Genomic DNA, 22,153 nt, shown 5'->3' with positions numbered 1-22,153 from the left:
ATCTGGCCCCAAATGTCAGTAGTGCAAAAAGAAAAAATTACACATGTATGCAGACATTTGCACTATTACCACTATTACATTTCCATAAAAATGTGTTGGCCTGGAAATGAAGGCAGCAAACAGGCCAAATGCTAGCTTTATCTACTCATCTCTTCCCCCAAATTATAAGACTATGTTTTCCACACAATCTGCACTGTGTGCAGTGTAAAACTCTTTATACAAAATAACATGCATTGACTTAAGTCTTTTAATGGACTTCTTAAAGACTTCGGATAGTTTTATTCATGATAAGCTGACACATGCGTCATTTAGTGTAAAAGAGTAGAAGTGGAAGACTTGCTTATTCTCCATAAGGACACACTGGCTGACTCAGTTGCCTGGCAAAGGGAGAAATTAATATAAACTTTAATGGCCAGGTATTTCTATCACTGGAAAAATCACAAAATGTGATTTTTTGACCGGTAATTCAAGGTTCAAGTGAAAACTATAATTTTTACATAAATGCTGCATTTATTTTTGACAGCGCCCAAAGCACTACCATTTAAAAATTATTCCAAAATGGAAAAGCCTTCTGTCATCTATCTCCTTATCCTTTTGCAACCAAATTTCATCATCATAAGCTTACTTTTTACCAACAAAAACTGATGCCTTGGCTACCAGTGAGGGTCTAGGGCCCCCAACTTGTGTGCCTTTTAGGTCTCTACCTGTTTTTACTGCTTTCTCTTATTTTTGCATGTTCTTCCATTCCGATGCTTCTAAAATGCTTTGGGGTGTAAAACTATCGTGGTTGCAAGAACCAAATGGAAGGGAAGTAGCTATGCAGAAAGGCTAATGTTCTCTCCTCTGAATTGAGTTCATGAATTTTCACTACATGGACTATGGCTGTTAAGAGAAATCCCCACCCCTGCCACCCTCCCTCCACATTTGGTAGTTCTCAGCTAGATTCTGGAAGTTCCCAAATAGGCAACTTCCAAATCACTGTGTAGTGCTTACAGCCAAAAGAACAACAGGACAGGCTGTGACTCTCTACCCAGAGAACAACCAGACTAAGAAAACAAGATGTGTACCGAGGGCAGTGACCAAGCCCACATCAGCCTGCTGGGGTCCGGAACCATGGTCTCGCTAGGTTATACCACAAGAGCTGAACTGACCAGAGAAATCCCCCAGCCCATGCTGGGTTTTGTGGCAAGGGAATGCAAAGATTTTGGGAGATTGTACTGGCCACACATGAGGCCTTACAAAAACACACACCAAGTGGGTTTCATTCTGTGGGCAAGGCCATCAAGAAGATTCGGAACCTCCAGAATCACAGTAAATACTCCATCAAACCCAAGACCTGAGCTATACCTACAGCTTGGTGCTATGTTCTCAGCAAGCTATCTCAGTCTCGAAAAGTTCAAGGAGGCCAAGCCCTTTCTTCTAGTCTCCCTAACTGGTCAATTAAAGCAGGGGTTAAATGTCTTCAAGGCCTTGACAAAAGGAAAGGACCACAAAGGCAGGCTTCTCCAATGGCAGAGAGAACCACAAGAGGAGTGCTGCCCAGTAGGGGAAGCTGTGGTCTATGAACATCCTTCCCCATGACAAGGCCTTATTGGATGCCCTCAGGCTTTTTAAGGGATTACCCAAGACCAACAGGCAGAGAAACATGCAGGAAGAGTGGATGTATCTAGAAGAGCATTGCCTTTGCCTGAAACTATGGGGAACTTCCAAAGAGCCTCACCCTTCCAACTACATAGCCTACTCATCGAATCATATGGCACTCTCCAAGAAGGATGGACGCTGGGAGAAAAAACCGTAGGTCCTATGGGGAGATCTGTCACTGAGAGGAATTCTTTTTTAATGATGTGATATGTTTGGCTAGATAACTCTCGATGGGTTTAAGCCCAGCAGCCAAGCATACTCATCACCCATGGCTACCCACCAGCAGATGTAGCTCAGGGAACCCCAAGGGGCTTCTCCACTCACCAGGACTGGCCGCATCTCACAGAAAACCAGGAGGGAAGCCAGCTCAATGTCTTCGCTGTACCCATTCTTCAGAGGAACAGATCTAAATCCTGCAGCAGAAAGGAAAAACAATGCAAAGGCAGGTAATTAATGGCACGTCTCCCTGACCATAGCATTTTTGGGGGGTACCCAGGGATCACATGCTTAGTCCAAGGAGCAGAGAGGTCAGTGCCTCATAGTGGGGCTGACTTTCGGGAAGCCAGAGGTCCCATCCTGATGGTTATGGAGAGGGGCTCCAGAATGCAGGCTTGACTGACAGGTCCGTGCAGAAAAGGGGAGTTAAAAATATCTGCCAGCTAGAAATGAAAATGATTCACTCAGAAGAAATGAAAACCCACAGAACATTACACACTGAATTTAGAGTGACTGCAGCTGTGGTTCAATTCCTTAAATACTCCAGAGGCCAAAGATTCAAAGGAGTAATGCATCCTCGCATCCATTTTCTCCACTTAGCCCTTTACAAAAAGCATAGGCCAAGGATGGGGGGAGTGTCTTTAAAGATTTCCAATGGGAAGAAATCTTTCTGCCCCTTGGCAGTTCAGAGCCCTATTGATCATCCTCCTCTGAAAGCCATTCCCTATTTACTTAAATGTTAACTTGGAGGAGCGCTGAAGTGGAGCGGAATCCCCCTGACACCACCACCCACTAAGTAATGTTGAAGGCAACACATCTCGGAGTCCGGTTTGTTTCCTTGTTTTAGTGAAGCAGTGGAAAAGAACACACGGTGAAGGCCCTGGCCGGGCAGCTCGGTTGGTTAGTGTTGTCCCGATACACCAGTGAACTCGTAAATAGATGGAACAACAACTCGATGTTTCCCTCTCTCTCCCCTCCCTCTCCCCCTTGCTTCTCTCTCTCAAATCAGTAAATTTTTAAAAATACAGAGTAAAAGTGGAAGTCTCACTCCCATTCACTCATAATTCCTTATTCCACAAAGAACCACTGTGAATAGTATTATCTCAAAATAGCCTATGCATTTCAGTTTCCTTTAACATCGCAAAGGATAGTACTCTGACTTAAGCAATTCTGAACCTTACATTTTTCATTTTAACCCTGTACCTTGGGGATTCACTATCTGGCCCTAGGTTGATTTGAAAGTTGTTTTTTTAATTAAACTTTTAAATTTAAGTAAATGTGCAATATTCTACTTAGTTATATTAGTGTCAGGTGTACAATATAGTGACTGGACATTTTTATACCTTACAATGTGGTCGTCCCACTCATTCTAGTAACTATCTGGTACTGTGCAAACTTATCACAATATTATTGACTGTTCCTCTTTACCTTTTTCATCCATTCCCCCATCATCCTCCCCTTCCTGTAACCCCTTTCGTCTGTTTCTATGATTCTGGTTTTGTTTTATTTTTTTTAGATTCCACATATAAGTGAAACCACATGGTACCTGTCTTTCTCTGACTTATTTCACTTAGCATAATACCCTCAAAATCATTCCATGTTGTTGCAAATGGCAAGATTTCATTCTTTTTTATTGCTGCATAATATTCCATTGTGTATATGTGTATGTGTCATACCTGCTTTATTTTTTGGACACTTACATTTCTTCCACATCTTGGCTATCATAAATAATGCTGCAATAAATATAGGGGTGCATATATCTTTTCAAATTAGTGTTTTTGTTTTCTTCATAAAAATACCAAGAAGTAGATCAAAAAGCTGTGATACATTTATACAATGGAATTCTACACAGCAGAGAGAAGGAAGGAACTTAGACCCTTTGTGACAGCATGAATGGAACTGGAGAGCACTATGCTATGTGAAATAAGCCAGGTGGTAAGGGACAACTACCATATAATCTAAACTTTAACTGGAACATGATCAACAAAAGAAAACAAACAAAATATAAATCATTGGTATCTTCATACTGTTTTTCCACACGGACCTTACCAACTCGCTGTCCCACCCACAGTGCACAAGGGTTCCCTTTTCTCCACATCCTCGCCAACATGTTATTTGTTGACTTTTTTGATAACAGCCATCCTGACTGGCGTGAGGTGATATTTCATTGCAGTTTTGATTTGCCATTTCCCTGATTATTAGGGATGTTGAGCACCTTTTCATGTCTGTTAGCCATCTGTATGTCTTCTTCAGAGAAATGTCTTTTCATGTCCTCTGCCTATCTTTTGATCAGATTTTTTTTGGTATAATTTTTTTTTATTTTTTAATTGAACATTTTATTGTTCAATTACAGTTGTCCATATATTCTCCCCACCCCTCCCCCCACTCCCTCCAAACCCATCTCCCTCCCTCGCTTCTACCCTGCCCCCTGGTTTTGTCCATGTGTCCTTTATAGTAGTTCCTGAAAACCCTTCTTCTCACTGTCTCCTCCCCTCTCCCCTCTGGCTATTGTTAGATTGTTCTTAATTTCAATGACTCTGTTTATATTTTGTTTGCTTTTTTCTTTTGTTGATTATGTTCCAGTTAAAGGTAAGATTATATGGTATTTGTCCCTCACCACCTGGCTTATTTCACTTAACATAATGCTCTCCAGTTCCATCCATGCTGTTGCAAAGGGTAGGAGTTCCTTCTTTCTCTCTGCTGCACAGAATTCCACTGTGTAAATTCCACTGTGTACTGTAGTTTTTTGATCCACTCATGTGCCGATGGGCACTTAAATTGCTTCCATCACTTGGCTATTGTAAATTGTGCTGCTATGAACATTGGGGTGCATAGCTTCTTTTGGATTGGTGTTTCAGGGTTCTTAGGATAGAATCCCAGCAGTGGAATTGCTGGGTCAAAGGGCAGTTCCGTTTTTAGTTTTCTGAGGAAATTCCATACTGTTTTGCACAGTGGCTGCACCAGTCTGCATTCCCACCAACAGGGCACTAGGGTTCCCTTTTCTCCACATCCTCACCAGCACTTGTTTGTTGGATTGTTTATTATTTTTTGTTACTGAGTTGTATGAGTTTCTTGTATCTTTTGGATATCAACCCCTCATCAGATATATCATTTGCAATTACATTCTCTCATTCAGTAGGTTGTCTTTTGTTTTGTTGGTTGGTTTCCTTCCTTGTGCAGAAGCTTTTTAGTTTGATGAAGTCCCATTTGTTTTTGTTTCCCTTGTATGAGGGGATATGTCCAAAAAGATATTATTCAGACTGACGTCAAATAGTTTACTGCCTATGTTTTCTTCTAGGAGGTTTATGGTTTAAGGCCTTACATTTAAGTCTTTAGTCCATTTTGAATTTATTTTTTGTATATGGTGTAAGAGTGGTCCCATTTTATTTTTTGCATGTTTTTGTCCATTTTTATACCACTACTTGTTAAAGAGACTGTCATTACTCCAGTGTATTCTTACTGCCTTTGTCATACATTAGTTAACCATATAAGCAAGGGTTTATTTCTGGGATATTCTGCTCCATTGATCTATGTGTCTGTTTTTGTGCCAGTGCCATACTGTTTTAATTATTATAGCTTTGTAATATAGTTTTAAATCAGGGCGTGTGATATCTCCAACTTTGTTTTTCTTTCTCAAGATTGCTTTAGCTATAAGTTTTAGAATTATTCTAGTTCTGAGAAGAATGTCATTGGTATGTTCATAGGAATTGCATTGGATCTCTAGATTGCTTTGGGTAGTACGGTCCTTTTAATGAGCATAGCATATTCTTCCATTTACTTGGGTCCTTTTCACATTCTTCAATGTCTTATAGTTCTCACAATACAGGTCTTTCCCTTCCTCGGTTAAATTTATTCCTAAGTATTTTATTCTTTTTGACACAATCATAAATGAAATTTTTAAAATCCTCATCCAAGGGTATGTTTATTGATTTGAGAGAGGAAGAGAAAGAGTGAGTAACATGGATGTGAGCAATATCTATTTGTTGCCTCCCGTACATGCCCCGACCAGGGATCAAACCCACAACCTCAGCCCTGACTGGGGACTGAACCCACAACCTTTTGGTATATGGAATGGAACTCCAATCAACTGAGCTACTTGGCCAGGACAGGAATTGTTTCTCCTTCTGATTGTTCATTATTCATGTACAGAAATGTGACAGATTTCTGTATATTAATTTTTTATGCTGCTACTATGTTGAATTCTTTCATTATTTATATTAATTCTTGGTGGATTCTGTATGGTTTTCTATATATAATACTGTGTCATCTGCAAATAGTGACAGTTTTACTTCTTTTTTCCCCAATATGGGTGCCTTTATTTCTTTGTCTGACTGCTATGTCTAGGACTTCTAATACCGTATTGGATAATAGTGGTGAAAGTGGGCATCCTTGTCTTGTTCCTGCTCTTAGAGGAACAACTTCCGTGTTTTCACCATTGAGTATGATGTTAGCTGTGGCTTGTCATATGTAGCCTTTATCAAGCTAATGTGAGTTCCATCTAAAACCACTTTGTTAAGAGGTTTTTTTTTATCATTAATGGATGTTAAATTTTTTTTCAATTTTTTTTCAGCTTCTACTGAAATCGTTATGAATTTTATCCTTGGTTTTTTTAAATATATTTTATTGATTATGCTATTACAGTTGTCCCATTTCCCCCCTTCTCTCCCCTCCACCCTGTACCCCCTCTCCCACCCACATTCTCCCCCCTTTAGTTCATGTCCATGTGTCATACTTATGAGTTCTTTAGCTTCTACATTTCCCATACTATTTTTGCCCTCCCCCTATCTATTTTCAACCTACATTCTATGCTAGTTATCCTCTATACCTTTTCCCCCTCTCTCCTCCTCCCACCCCCCTGTTGCTAACCCTACATGTGATCTCCATTTCTGTGGTTCTGTTCCTGTTCTAGCTGTTTGCTTAGTTTCTTTTGGTTTTGCTTTAGGTGTGGTTGTTAATAATTGTGAGTTTGCTGTCCTTTTACCATACCTATTTTTTCTTTATCTTCTTTTCTTAGATAAGTCCCTTTAGCATTTCATAAAATAAGGGCTTGGTGATGATGAACTCCTTTAACTTGACCTTATCTGAGAAGCACTTTATCTGCCCTTCCATTCTAAATGAGAGTTTTGTTGGATAGAGCAATCTGGGATGTAGGTCCTTGTTTTTCATGACTTGGAAAATTTCTTTCCAGCCCCTTCTTGCTTGTAATGTCTCTTTTGAGAAATCAGCTAACAGTCTGATGGGAATTCCTTTGTAAGTTACTGTCCCCTTATCTCTTGCTGCTTCTAGGATTCTCTCCTTCATTTTTACCTTGGCTAATGTAATTATGATGTGTCTTGGTGTGTTTCTTCTTGGGTCCAACTTCTTTGGGGTTCTCTGAGCTTCTTGGATTTCTTGGAAGACTATTTCCTTTGCCAGATTGGGGAAGTTCTCCATTATTATTTGTTCAAATACGTGCTCAATTTGTTGCTTTTCCCCTTCCCCTTCTGGTACCCCTATAATTCGGATGTTGGAACGTTTAAAGATGTCCTGGATGCTCTTAAGCTTCTCCTCGTTTTTTGTTGTTTTTTTTTTTTTAATTCTTATTTCATCATGCTTTCCTGCTTGGTTGATTCTATCTTCTTTCTGGTCCACTGTATTGTTTTGAGACCCAGTTTCCATCCCTTCATTATTGGCTCTCCTCCGTATATCTTCCTGAATCTCTTTTATGGTAACCTGCATCTTTTCATCTAATTTGCAGCCAAAATCAACCAATTCCATGAGCTTTCTGATCACCAGTGTTTTGAACTGTGCATCTGATAGATTGGCTATTTCTTAGTCGCTCAAAAGGATGAGTCCTGGGGGACTAATCTGTTCTATTGGAAACATATCTCTCCCTGTCTCTCCTTTTTTTTTTCTTTCTTTTTCTGGTCTGGTCATTCTTGTTAGGTGGGGGGCGGAGCCTTAGGTGTTCACTGGGGCTGGGCACCCCAGTCGCTAGATTGTGAAGTTATATGTGGGGGCGGGGGCGGGAGCGGGGATGGGAGGAAACAATGGTGGTAGTTCCGTTCTCCTGGGATCTGTCTCTTCTCTGGGATCCTGGGCTGCGCGCTCTGCCCTGGTCCGCAGTCACTGCCTCACTGGGTCCACCAGCCGCAGCTTGCTTACTCAGGGATCACCGCTGCGTTCTTGTGCGCCGGATGGCTTTCGCGCTGATTTTTGCGCCCAGTTTTCCCCGACCTCTGCGCGCCACCAACCCGCGCAATCCGGGCTTATCCACTCCTACCAGTCTGTATGTACGGGTCTACTTCAACTTCTTGGCTGTCCGACTTCCATTCAGATAAATTCTCTGTCAGTTCTGGATGTTCTTCTGGTTGTAAATTGTTGTTGTTCTAATCTTGGTTGTGCGAGGAGGCACGGTGCATCCACCTATTCCTCCATCTTGCCGGAAGTCTATCCTTGGTTTTGTTGAATGTAATGAACCACAGTACTTGTTTTGGGGGTGTTGAACCACCCTTGCATCCCTGGTACAAATCCCACTTGATCATGGTGTATAGTCCTTTTAATGTACCACTGAATATGGTTCACTAGTATTTTGTTGAGAATTTTAGCAACTGTGGTCATCAGGTATATTGGCCTGTAATTCTCCTTTTATGTGGTGTCTCTCTGGTTTTGGTATTAGGATTATGCTGGCTTTGTAGAATGAATTTGAAGTGCTCCTTCCTCTTTTTTTGGAACAGTTTGAGAAGGATAGGTACTAATTCTTCTTTAAATGTTTGGTAGAATTTACCTGAAGAGCCATCTTATCCTGGGCTTTCGTTTGTTGGGAATTTTTTATATTGTTTCAATATCATTGTTCATAATTGGTCTGTTCAGATTCTCTTTCCTCCTGGTTTAGTCTTGAAAGGTTGTATGTTTCTAGAAAATTTATCCATTACTTCTAGATTGTCCAATTTGTTGGTATATAATTGTTCAGAGTATTCATATTTCTATTGGGTTTATTGTAATCTGTCTTTCATTTCTGATTTTATTTGTGTTCTCTTTTTTGCTTGATGAGTACTTATCCTTTCAAAGAACCAGCTTTTAGTTTCATTAATCTTTTCTATTGCTTTTCTGTTTTCTATTTCACTTATTTCCACTTCAATCTTTATTATTTCCTTCCTTCCACTTAAGGTTTTCGTTTGTTCCTTTTTCTAGTTTCATTAGGTGCAAATTTGGGATTTTTCCTCCTTGCTGAGGTAGACCTTATATAGCTATAAACATTCCTCTTATAACTGCTTTTGCTGCATCCCATTCATATTTTAAGGTTGTATTTTCATTTGTCTCAAGGAGTGTTTGATTTCCTGTCTGACTTCCTCTTTGACCTATTGGTTGTTTAGAAGTACGTTGTTTAATCTCCATGTCTTTGTAATTTTTCCACTTTTCTTCCTGTAGTTGATTTTGATTTCTAGTTTCATGCCATAGTAGTCAGAAAATATGCTGTATATAATTTCAATCTTCTTCAATTTATTGAGGCTTGTTTTGTGGAGTTGTATGTGAAAATGTTCCATGTGCACTCGAGAAAAATATGTAATCTAGTTTTGGGATGAAATGCTCTATGTCTATCAAATCAAACTGGTCTTATGTGGAAATTAAGGCCATTATTTCTATATTAATTTTCTATCCATAAAAAACCTATCCACTGTTTGTGTAGTATTAAGGTCCCCAGCTACTATAATATTGCTATTAATTTCTGCCTTTATGTCCATTAACATTTACTTTCTATTCTTAAGTGCTTCTGCATTGGGTGTGTAGGTATTTACAATTATATCCTCTTCTTGGATGGACCCCTTTAAAATTATGTAATGCCCCTCTGTCTCTTTTTACAGTCTTTGTTTTGCAGTCTATTTTGTCTGATATGAGTATTGCTACCCCAGCTTTCTGTTTCTGTGTGCATGGAATATATTTTTCCAACCCTTCACTTTCAGTCTGTGTGTTTTTCCAATCCAATGTGAGTCTCTTATAAGCAGTGTATAGATGGGTCATGTGTATCCATTCTGTCACCTTATGTCTTGATTGGAGCATTCAGTCCATTTACACTGAGTAATTATTGATAGGAATGTGCTTATTGACATTTTGTTAATTGTATTTTGGTTGTTTTTCTGGTTCCTCCCTGCTCCTTTCTTCTTCTCTTGATCTCGTCCCTTTTAATTTGTTGGTTTTCTTCAGTGGTTTAATTGGATTGCTTTCTCTTCATCTTTTGTGTTTTTTAAATTATATTTTATTGATTATGCTATTACGGTAGTCCTGATTTTTCCCCCTTTGCCCCCTCCACCCAGCACCCCCCATTCCCTCAGACAATACCCCCACTATTGTTCATGTCTATGGGTCATGTGAACAAGTTCTTTGGATACTCCATTTCCTATACTGTACTTTACATCCCCAAGGCTATCCTGTACCTACCTATTTGTATTTCTTAATCCCCTCATCTCTTCGCCCGTTCTCCCGGACCACCCCTCACCTTTCTTTAACCTTTGACATTTTAATTATGATGTGTCTTGGAATGGGCCTCTTTGTGTCCATTTTGTTTGGGTCTCTCTGTGCTTGCTGGACTTGCATGTCTATTTTCTTTATGAAATTAGGGAAATCTTTATTTTTTCAAATAGATTTCCAATTTCTTCCTCTTTCTCTTCTCCTTCTGGCACCACTATAAAGCTAATGTTGGAATACTTGAAGTAGTCCCAGAGGCCACTTACACTATCCTTGTTTTAGAGGGATTTTGCGGGGGGGGGGGGGGGGGGCGGATTTTTTTCTTCTTGTTGGTCTGATTGGTTGTTTTTTGCTTCCTTATGTTCCATATCATTGATTTGAGTCTTGGCTTCATCCACTCTACTGTTGTTTCCCTGTAAGTTGTTCATTTCAATTAGGGTATCTTTCAATTCTGACTGGGTCTTTTTTATGTTGAGGTCCTCACTAAGTTCCTTGAGCATCCTTATAATCAGAGTTTTGAACTCTGCATCTGATAGATTGCTTATCACCATTTCATTTAGCTTTTTTCTGGACTTTTGAGCTATTCTTTCATTTGGACTGTGTTCTTTGTCTCCTTGTTTTAGCAGCCCCCCATCTTTGTATCTTTATTTCTATGTATTAGGTGTTTTTGTATGTTTTGGGTATGATTACCAGGAAATTCATATATATATAGAGAGAGAGAGAGAAGCATTTAGGTTCGATCATATTCCGAAAGCACTATAGTTTTACTCCCCCGATCTTTGTTTTTGATGTCATGTTTTATATCCCTGATTACTTTTTGTAGTGATAGTTAATTTTGCTAATACTATCTTTTAACCTTCCTGTTGGCTTTTTAAGTGGTTGATTCACTGTGATTATTGTATATTTGCCTTTACTGGTGATAAATTTTTTCTTTCCTGTATTATTTCTGGTTATAGCCTTTTCTGCATAAAGAAGGCCCTTTAACATTTCTTGTAAGGTCAGTTTACTGGGTGTGAATTTCTTCAGCTTTTGCTTGTCTGGGAATATCTTTATCTCAAGTGACAGCCTTGTTGGATATAGTATCATAGGTTGTAGATTCCTTTTTTTTTTAAAGTTTCTTTTATTTTTCAATTACAGTTTACATTAAATGGTATTCTGTATTAATTTCAGATGCACAGCATAGTGGTTAGATAGATTCCTTTCTTTCAGCACTTTAAATATCTCCTCCATTACCTTATGGCCTGTAAAGTTGCTTCTGCAAAATTAGCTGATAACCTTATGGGGTTTTCCTTGTATGTGATTTAGTGTTTCACTCTTGCTGCCTTTAAGGCTGCCTATTTATCCTTAACTTTTGCCTTTTGAATTACAATATGTCTTGATGTAGTGTAGGTTTCTTTAGGTTCATCTTGTTTGGAACTCTGTTTTTCCTGGACCTGGATGTCTGTTTCTTTCCCCAGGTTAGGATAGTTTCAGGCATTATTTCTTCAAATGCTCTTCCTGCTCCTTTCTCTCTCTCCTCATTTTATGGAATTCCTAAATGCAAACATTAGGGTGCTTGATGTTATCTCAGAGATCTCTTACTAGCCTCATTTTCTTTTTCATTTTGCTGTTCTAATTGGATGAGTTCCACTATTCTGTCTTCCAGATAGCTAATCCATTCTTCTGTATTAATCTGCTGTCGACTCCTTCCAGTATAGTCTTCATTTAAATTATTGTATTCTTCATCTCTGATTGGCTCTTTATTACATGTTCTATCTCTTTGTTGAGGTGCTAAGTTCCTCTATTTCACTCTCAAGTTTGTTGAGCTTCCTAATGACCATTTCTTTTAATTCTTTATCAAGCAAATTACTTATCTGTTTCATTGGGTTTTTCTCTGGAGTTTTTTTCTTATTCCTCCATTTGTGGCATATTCTTCTGTCTCCCCATTTTGTTTGACTTACTGTATTTGTTCCCATGAGTTGAATGGAATAGATATCCCTTCCAGTCTTGAAAGAGTGGTATCTGTGTAGACTGCATTAAATAGTTTTGGCAGTCTGGTTGTACTCGGGGCAGGCATGTGAGGTACCTTGTATGGTACCTGGCCTGAAGGAGTGGGTTCCAGATAGAGCATTCTGGTGTGTCTGTGCCTCCCTGGCATTTTAATCTGGGTGTGGCTACCTGATGTAGAAGAGGCTGCTAGGTCCATTTTCACCATGCCCCATTTTTTTAACTGTCTGGGATCAGAGCAAGGTCTGGGTGGGGCTGCTTTGCATGCCTGCATCTCAACGTCCAGTTGCATGTGCACACACAGCTGCGCTTTGCTTGTTCTGCTCCCTCTCAAGGTAGTGCTACTCCCCTGAACTCAGCTGCACCCTTCCATTTCTGCAGAGCAGTTGCTTTAATTGTCCACCCTTAGGGTAGGGTCTGGGTGAGTAGCTCTGCATGCCTGCTTCTCAGTGCCCTAGTAACTCTGCTATTTCTCCAGGTGGGGCACCTTTCCTGCACATAGCAACACCCCCCTCACTCTGTGCAAGGCAGTCTGTGGGTGGGCACTGCAAAGTTTTGCTTGCTCCCCAACTTTCTTCTGGTGAGGCAGCCCCACATGCATGGGCAGCAGTACCTATCTCTGCACTTTCTCTGGAAGGGACAGTCCTGCATGTGGATTCCTCAGTGTTTTGCTAGTTCCACACTCTGTCCAGGCAAGGAAGCCCCTTGTGTGTGCAGCCTAGTGAGTGTGCAAAGCAGAACCCTGCTGTATCCGCTGGATCAATCTCCTAGTGGACGCATCCCTTGTAAGCAGCTATGGTGCCTTCCTCTTTCTGCTGGCTCCAGCTCCAAGAGGGGTACCTGGGGCCTACAGGTCAGCCAGAGGTCCTGGATGGAGCTCCTTCCCACTGTCCATATTTGGGGGAAATGTAAGCAATGGCACTCAGTGGTTCCTCCAGTCCTGAGTTGTTTCCTCAGCTCCCAGAGAGCTGTCGTGGTACCCCAACCTTCTCCATGTGGTCGCTTTCTCTTACTTGTTGTGTAGATGCTTTTCAATTGACTCACAGTTGTCTCTCAAGAGAAATGGCTCTGCATATAGGTGCATATTTGATATATCCTTGGAAGGGTTGGGCAAGCTCAGCATCCACCTACACTGCCATCTTGGGCCTGCCTCTCCGACTTGAAAGGTGTTTTTTTTGCATTGTAGCTACGGATTCTCAGGACAAACAACACTCAAATTAGGGCACTCCCACTATTTCACCATTCAGGTTTTGGCTTGTTCAACAATTAGCCTTATTTCTCTTAGAGAACCCTTTACACTATCAGTTATAACCTTTAATATCTATTGAATCAATTGCTTTTCACTGCTTAAGATGAGGAAATTGGCATGCTTACACAACCCTGTACCTTCTCCCCTCTTGGTCGCCTAACTTGTTAAAACCATATTATTTCTAAATCAACATGGTATTATAATATGTGTGTTCCATTTTGTAGCCATAATTCTCCCACAAAGGTAGGCTTGTTTATATTTTTCTGACATTTATACAGCAAAGCTAAAAGTATTACATGAAGCACTTGTACAATCGCTACCTAAATCTCACCATTAACCTTTTACTATACTTGTTTTTATCACATTTCTCCACCCATCACTCTATCACATGTGTGTATTTCAAAGTAAGATGAAGACTTTGTGCCTGGTACACTTTCCCCTGAATATGTCAGCATGCATCTCATTAACTAAAGCTCAGTGTTTGTTTATAGTGTTCTTTTTCTGATATAAAATTGGCACACACAGTGAAATGCACAATTTTTTTTGTGTCCAATGCTTGCCACCCTTTTACTGAACATTTCCGTTGGCTAGATTTGTCTTTGTTTCTTCAACTTGAACTCATGGACAGATCCCTGAACTGTGCATGTTTGAACACACCTGCCCTTTAATTTTATGCTTGAGTGACAGTGAGTGGGTATAAAACCCTCAGGTCTTACTCTTTTCCCTGGAAGGTTTTTGGGGACATTGATCTCCTTGAATACTGCTATAGGGAAGTTTTCTGAGGGAGTTACTCCTTACACAGGTGATGAGAATTTTGTTGTTGGTTGGTTTGTGGTTTTTGCCCAGATATCCACAGAATTCTTACAGTCTAGCCCCTGTGCTTCTCCAACTTTGCTGCAGATATGATCAAACCTGTGGATCTGATTACAGTGCAGATTCTGACCCTAGAGGTCGGGAGTGGGACTGAGCTCCTGGCTGGTCTGTGGGCAGCGGGTGGGGTGGGGGGAAGAATTCAGTCTAGGTGTGGATCGACTATCAGAATGTACTGGGATCTGAGCACCCCCTGGTGTCTGGGGAGCCTACCAGGCAGCCTGTGCCCCGCAGCTAACATGCTTCCAAGCAGAGTGGTACTGCTGCTCTCAGTGTGTGCCTCCAGAGGGGGGCCCTGTCACATCTGCCAACGTCTCCACATACCTCCTCTCCTTGCCCAGGTCTCATGGTTCTCAGCGGCCCTTCCTGAATATTGGGAAGTAGGACTGAAAGGGGCTTGCCAATTTCACCAAGAACAGTTTAATTCTGTTTTTATTCTTGCTGGTTTGAGTCGTGGCACAGAGGCAAGAGAGCTAGAGACGTCTTTGGAAGAGTGAGCAGTGTTTTGGCTCGGGAGGAGCAGAGGCGGCCTGGGGAACAGGAAGGACGTGAGTTGGAAGTAAGACATCTGGCTCCGTACCCAGTTCTGGTCTTACAGGTGTGTGACCTTGAGCAAGTTAATTAACATCTCTAGGCCCCAAAGTGCTTCTATTTAAAAAGCAGAGATGATAAAAACCTCTTTCACAGGATTGCTGTGAGGATTAGAAGAGAAAGAGTTTAAGGCACCTAACACAATAAATGATGTTTTTCTTCCTGAGCTCCAGCTGGCTTAAAAGCTTAAGCATATCCCTAATGACAATGGGCAAAGTTTATTTTTGAGTTCAGAAGGCCCCCAGTGCCTTGTGCACAAAGGGCTTGTTCATTTTATTTCATTCCCTCCATAAATATGGACGTGCCAGGCATTGCTAGAAGCTGGGAAAGAAAAGGTCCTTACTGAGTATCTCACAGTTGGGTGAAGGGTCACGGTTTTCATCATCCTTGAAGCTTTGTGCTTTGTTTGTTAAATCTCCAAGCTAACTCATAGCATTTTCTAGATGAACTGACAGAATTTGGTGGCTGTTAAGGAGGATTCATCAACTTTCCCCAAGGCACTGGGAGGGGCTGCCTTGCTCATGTGCCTTATCCTTCAAGTGGACATAGGTTAGGAATAGGTTGGCATAGTTACCATAAAAAGGAATCTGTCCTAATTGTTATTTATTTTAAAAGAGGCAAATTACAAGCCGTGCCTGGGTGGTTCAGTTGGTTGGAGGGTTGTCCATACAGCCAAAGGTTGCAGGTTTGATCCCCTGTTGGGCCCCGTACCAGAGGCAACCTATCAATGTTTCTCTCTCTCTCCCTAAAATCAATAAACACATCCTCAGGTGAGGATTAGAAAAGAAAAAGAACCAATTTACAAAGTTAACAACTGCACCTAAATTGCTGGATCTAATGTAGTTTACAAGGTAGTGGGCAGGTTAACCAGGAGGGCTTGCCAAACACCCAGCCTCTGGGACTGACAGAGGAGCACCTGCTGTTCTCATCCGAGTCGGTTAGGAAGCTGCGTGTTCCTAAGGTGCTAAAAATCAGTTTAAACATTTTTCAAGTGCTTGCTTAATCTAGGGATTTGTTTCCATGATGGTAAGACGGGCAAGCTCAGTCTAGCTGTTCTCTTGAAATGCCACCTAAGGGGCTGGCTAAACACACAGGGTCCTAGATCCCAGCCTGAGCTGCATGAGTCCCACCGAGGAACGGACTCAGGAACCTGCATTTTCTAACCAGGGTCCCAGCATGTCTACCTGGGCAAGTGCCCAGTGGTGGGAATGATCAGATTTATGATCTCAAAACACTAGAAATTTAGGGAAGATCTGATATGTTCCAAGTTTGGGGGGGGGGGGCAGAAAACAGGACCTAAGGGTTCCAATCAAGAAAAAAGACAGTTTTTTTATATAAATCACTAAAATGAGAGTGACCGTTTTCTCTTGAAAAAGAATGCTTAGAAAACAGGGAAACAGCGACATCATGAGGAGTCCAGAAGGATCTGTGCTCTAATGTCTCAAATAGGAAGGGAGGGGAAAGGGAATTCGATGTGGAGGGAGAGTCTGTTTGGCAAGCACTCTACATAAAATCCAGCAGGTAAGTGGATGAGACAAACTGTATCCGGGAAGCAGCATCAGGAGCTTGGTGCTCCTCCCTCCCGAGCATCTCCCTGGCTTGGAGGGGTGGGACCCAGTCTCCTGATTCTTAAGAGCTGGTCACATGACCCAGCTTGGCTTATGTTTTGGAAGAAAACTGCAACTGGAGGAAAAACCAACTGCCCCACTTTTATAGAAGAGAAGAGCGAAGCTCTGAAAGCTACAGCCACTCGCCCAGAGGACTCAGGAGAGGTGAACCTACAACTGTAACTCCCACCAGTGGCTGGGGGCCTTTTCCTTCCCATCCAGGGAGAGGGCGAGAGCTCCAACCAGACACAGGCCCCTGGCTGAGGACAGGCAATAGGCTTCTAACCTTTCAAATGAAATCAAATCACAGTGCCAGGTGGACAATCAGCCAATAGTCCAATTTTGCACATAGACGTCTGACTCTGAAGGGCCCGGCATCCCGTCTGGACATCACCCCCTGCCCCGCCGCCGTCCCCGTGCTGAACCACAGGCTGCACCTGTGCCAGCTCAGGGAAGCAGCACGAGACGAGCTGTCCCAGCCACCTAACTGGTTTTGCAGTGATTTCCTGAAAGATGCTTTTTATTCTTTTTAAAGCCATCAGCATAGGCCAAAGAACAATGCTAGCCCCAGCTGAACATCTTAATTAGAAGCCGCTTACCTGATTTGATTCCTTTAATGGGGTAAGTGGCGTGAGCGAGAAAGTTGGGATCGCTGAACATATCTTCCTCGTACACCACGAAGCGCAGGAACGCGAGGTTTGGATCGTAAATTTCGAATGTCACCTTCTCCTGTGTTGGAGCCCAGACGGGGCTTAGGCCATTGTCATCTGGAAGGTGATCAAAGCTTATTAGAGGCCCCGTTCATCCTGCCCCCTCCTGGAAAAACCTTCTCTACATTCATCGGCTTTGAATCTCCTTAGCCACCATGTAAATATGCATCTATGCCAAGATCTGAGAAAATATGAATAATCTTTTTCCCAGTAGCAATCCTGATAAAGCTGTTGTCACAGGCCTGAGTAAGGAGGGGGAGGACCCTGTACCCCTTCACGCGGCTCCCATCTCACCTTCCTGGGCTGTGGAAGGGGCGGGAGGCGGTGGTGGAGCAGGAAGAGGTGGGCTTGGAGGAGGTAAGAGGGACGGGGGTGTGTTAGGGCATCTGGAGAGGCAGAGCCAGCGTGGGTTCTGTAGTTGTCAGGGGAGAACCAGCCTCACAGATCACGGCAGGCAGTCAACCTGCCACCCTCCACAAACACCAGTTTCTCTGGTCAGCGTGTGAGTTGTCCTTGGGCCGCCTTTCACCAGGGGCCATGACCCAGGCCTCAGAGGGCCCCCAGTTCACAGTTTCTTCCTGGCTTAAAATGGAAGAACACACGTTTGTCTAGGCCTCCCTGCCCTCTGGGAAAAGATCATGCAGGTTGGGCTGCATGCAGACTTTGGGTCAGACAGTCACCTCCTCTCTGTGTGTCTGCTTCTTAGGCTTGGACTACAGAGGTAAAGCAGGTGGGGCTGCTGCACAGATAGCCAGAGCCTTGCCGGCTGGAGTTACAGGCAGAGTCACAGTACTGGGGACAAGTCCAACTATTTAATCACCTGGTCCTTTGCTTCCTCTCCCAGAGCTGAACTGTAGTGAGAAAGAGGGATGAAGGAAAAGACCTGGACCGCCAAAGTGCATTACAGAATCCCCGACGAAGGGCAGCCCCAACATGGGACACAGCTCACTGGAAGTGTAAGAGAAGGAAGGACCCATGCAACTTACTCACAACCGTCGTCTTAAACTTGTTGTTGTCATATTCAGCTCCACATATTTCCACCTCCACAAAGGGACATGCGATGCTTCGTCCAGGCTTGGGAAGATGGCGTGCCCCGAGAACCTAGGACACCGAAGGTGAGTGCCGGCATTCTCCCAGGGCCGTTGTGGGAGGAGCTAACAAGTCCTGTGTGGGTGGTCTAGCAGGGAGCTCATTTTTGGTTCTAGCATCAGACTATATGAGTTCAAAGCCAGCCTCAATTTCTTTGTTGGAGAAGTCCTAACAACCTTTTGAAGTGGGTACCACCGCTGTTTCCCTCCCATGGATGAGGAAATGGGGCAGATTCCCGGAGCTGTTCAAATGAGCCAGGATCAGAGCGCCCATGCCATCAAAGTGAACAGGTGCGCCTCACCTGAACACGCAACACATCCACCCATGCGCAGGTGGGCACCTACAGATACAGGGCATTTAATCACTTGATTTCCCAGCTCCGAGGAAAGGATGAGGGCGTGTGTGATTTTCTTTTAAAGGCCTCTGGTTACAAATGCTTCATTTTTTTCTTCCTAAATCTTATGAGAAATGCAGTCTATTTTTCTACCTTTCATATTTTCCCAAAGAGGAAAAAATTAAAATTCTCACAAAAGGACAACATATTCTCTGAAAGTTGAGTGAACTTTAAAAAGCTTTCACCCTTAAAACTGGACAAACGTTCCCTCCACGGAGACCGAATGGCCGTTTTCCCACATGCTTTCTTTCCCTCTTCTCCTGGCCAGAAACTGTCCTCGCCAGGACCCAGGAGAAACCCCCATGAACCCTCAAGCCATGTCTGGGTGGTGATGGTTTAAACAAGATGACAGGCATCACTAGACACAGGGCAAAGAAGGACAGCGGGGCCTTACCTTGACCGTCAAGGTCATCTGAATCTTCCTCTGGGACTCGGGTGGCATGGGGTCATACTTATCCGTCCTCATGCTCTCGGGCTGTAGGACATAGCCGGTCCTCCCATTGAGAGAGAACAAGGCCTGATTCATCTGCATGTACTTGTCTGGGAAGGAAAGGGCACTGCTGCGGTAAGTCCGGCGGGAAAGGCTGGCCTCCGGGGCCAGAGTCTACACAGGCGATTATTCCCAAAAATAGTATGAGCCAGTTGTTAAAACAGATACTTAAACTCAAAGAAAATATGGGTTTTTAAAACATCTCAGGCCAGGGAACACCTTTCCAAGTATGACACCAAATCCAGAACCATAAAAAGAAATTATAAACCACTCAAAGCTAAAAATGTCTACATAGGGAAAAAAAAATTCCATAAAAGTTAAGACACGCTGTGGAAAGGAAAAGCCTTTTAACTCAGATGACAGACAAACAAATACATCTAAAGTTAACCCAGGGAGCCAGCTGATCGATGTGTGCTATAAATACGGACACCCCCCAGAAGAGCTGGGTCAGAAAAGAAAGAGCGAGTGCTTCCTAAATATGTGAGAAACTGGTTCATGTGACTCAAAATTAGGGCAACACCAATACGGGAAGCTTTAATGACAGTGTGATGGCAAGGCAACTTCTGTCTATTGGATGGGCAAAGATTGATCAAACTAAGCCGGTGAAGTTATGCCAGAGGGGTGTATTCAAATGCTTTACCAGTCTGCACTAGCTCTACGGAAGCACGTGGCTGAGGGTCTCAGCTCAGGCACCCCTGGACACAGGTGTTCAGTGGTTGTCCTCAGGGCAGTTGATCAAATGCTAGTGCTGTTTAACCCACCCTGCACTTCTGAGAATTGTCTCACAGAAGGTTACAGAAGGCAGTGTTATCTGGAATAGCAAAGGATTGGGGATAACCTAAGTGTGCCTCAGCAGGGGCCTGGTTGAATAAATGATGGTTCTAGTCAGTGGAATCCTGTGTAGGCATAAAAGCAATAGAAAGGACATAACTGATAACAGATCCCCAAAAGTGCAAAACACTGTGATTTATGCTGTTTATGTAAAAAGAATTCCACGTGTTGGTTTTCTGCAGCATGCGAATATCTCTGAAGGGGAGTCTGAGCATGAAGCCCTCAAAGACAGATGCACCAGGAAGAAGGCGAGTGCAGAAGGAAGCCACTGAACACCTTGATCCAGCTGTGCCTGAAGGTGGACCTACTTCTAGGCTTTTTAAATATGTGAGCTAATGAATTTCCTTTCTTTCTTAATCCAGACTCACTCAGTGTCTGTCACTTGCCAACACAGAACCTGCCAAATACAAGTGCCCACTGTCAGATGTACCCATCAGTCCCCTTAGTCACTCTATTCAACTGATGAGCCTCACACTAGCATGCTGGTTGAACCAGTTCCTAAGACAAATCACAGGTACTGGGACAGTGTATTCCACCAGAGGCCCCAGAAGACTGTGCTTGGAATGACACTACCATCATCTTAGATTTACTGGCCACAAGTTTCCCCTTACCTGCAGTCTGGAAATTGAGTGCCACCATTTGGGAGCCACACAGCCAGAGGCGGAAGGGATCGTAGTTGGAGGAGTCCACCCTCTGTCCCTTCGGGTACACGCGGGTCAGGGCCTTCTGATTGTACTTCAGGAGATCGATGGGCTTCTGCCTGACGACGCTGTCAGCCTTCGTCTCCACAAAGGAGCGGATTTCTCGGAAGTCAGGATTTTCTGCACAGAGAGGCAGAGTCACCGTTTATCATGTGTCTCGTGCATTATCCAAATGTGAAGGCTCATAAAATGACACCAGGAAGCCCTCTGACAAGATGTGCACATGGTCCTGATGCCATTCCCGTAACTGGGACTGCTGGGGGCTCCTGCCCTTCAGGGATCCGAGCTATTAAAAGGGATCCCAGTGTTACCATGGTCTTTTTGTCTAGGATTATTGTAATTTTCTTTTTGTTTAAAATTACCAGCAGCCTCGCACAAGAAAACACAGAAGTGGCACAAGTATAGAAAGGGCGAGGGTCAGGGAATGGACTCAGGGATCAGTAGGCAGGAGGGGAGTCCATTCTCCCCTCAGCAGAGACGCTACAGGTTCAGGTGAGTGAACCAAGCCTCCTGGCGGAGGGGGAATTGACTGCCTGCAGGAAAGGCTGTAAGAGAGGGAGGGGAACATGCAAACAATTCTTTGCTTGGATGAAGCTCTGCTCCTTCACGTCCAGCTGTGGTGGGACAGCCCACAAACCTGCAACGTGGAGGTGCCTGGGGAACAGCCTCCTAGAGACAGTTAATTCCGGGGTTTGGTACCGTTTCTCTAGTACTATACCTCCTTGGTCCTAGAATCACACATTCTTGAGATCAAAGATAGGATCTGCTCCAAAGGTTCAAAGAAAGGAGGAAGGAAATGTGAATGGACAATTCTAAGGTCAAAGAACTGGCTACTTTGGAGACTTTGGTTTAAGAGTCATTTTTGAATTCTTCTGTGCTGGATAATTGCCTTATATGGCAAAGGGGGCTTTGCAGATATGATTAAATTAAGGAGCTTGCCATTGAGAGATTATCTGGGCCCTAAATGTTACCACAGACCCTTTTAATGGGGAGTATTTTGACTACACAGAAGAGAAGGACATGTGACCAAGAGGCAGATTGGAATGATGTAGCCACAAGCCAAGGAATGTTGGCAACCACCAGAATCCAGAAGGAGTGGCTGAAATCTGTCCATACCTTGACTTCAGCCTAGAAATACTGATTCCAGGCTCCTGGCCTCCGGGACTGAGAGAGTAAAAATATGTTTGTTTTCTGCCACCAAGTTTGCAGTAACTTGTTACAGTAGCAGTAGGAAACTGCCCCTACTTAGTAGAAAAGACCCTCTGAGAGGCTCTTTCTCCTTAGATGCCTGGCAGGCCTGTGTAACTAGCACCCGGGCTCTGAGGACAGATGC

At 43.1% G+C, this 22,153-nt stretch overlaps 1 protein-coding gene and 1 long non-coding RNA gene across 3 annotated transcripts in view; one reads left to right on the top strand and one right to left on the bottom strand.

Moving 5' to 3' along the window:
- Positions 1-22,153, bottom strand: part of PLCG2 (phospholipase C gamma 2) — a 144,873-nt gene that overhangs the window by 12,863 nt on the left and 109,857 nt on the right. Inside the window, exons 27-31 of one of the 2 annotated variants that reach the window (XM_028501928.2) lie at positions 20,731-20,940; positions 19,193-19,338; positions 18,302-18,416; positions 17,205-17,372; positions 1,966-2,054 (exon numbers count right to left, since the gene is read on the bottom strand). In XM_028501928.2, coding sequence (XP_028357729.1) covers positions 1,966-2,054; positions 17,205-17,372; positions 18,302-18,416; positions 19,193-19,338; positions 20,731-20,940 — 728 coding nt within the window. Of the gene's footprint in view, positions 1-1,965; positions 2,055-17,204; positions 17,373-18,301; positions 18,417-19,192; positions 19,344-20,730; positions 20,941-22,153 lie in introns of both variants that reach the window. The other variant, XM_036012265.1, reaches the window with a different exon arrangement.
- LOC118497559 lies at positions 16,388-20,727 on the top strand. The gene is made up of 3 exons (XR_004900083.1): positions 16,388-16,519; positions 18,160-18,430; positions 20,302-20,727. It is a non-coding gene; the product is annotated as an uncharacterized LOC118497559 (long non-coding RNA).

This window comes from Phyllostomus discolor, chromosome 12 (assembly GCF_004126475.2).
Source record: "Phyllostomus discolor isolate MPI-MPIP mPhyDis1 chromosome 12, mPhyDis1.pri.v3, whole genome shotgun sequence".
Taxonomy (NCBI): Eukaryota; Metazoa; Chordata; class Mammalia; order Chiroptera; family Phyllostomidae; genus Phyllostomus; species Phyllostomus discolor.
Note: the sequence above shows the minus strand (reverse complement) of the source record. Positions and strands in the feature narration are given on the sequence as shown.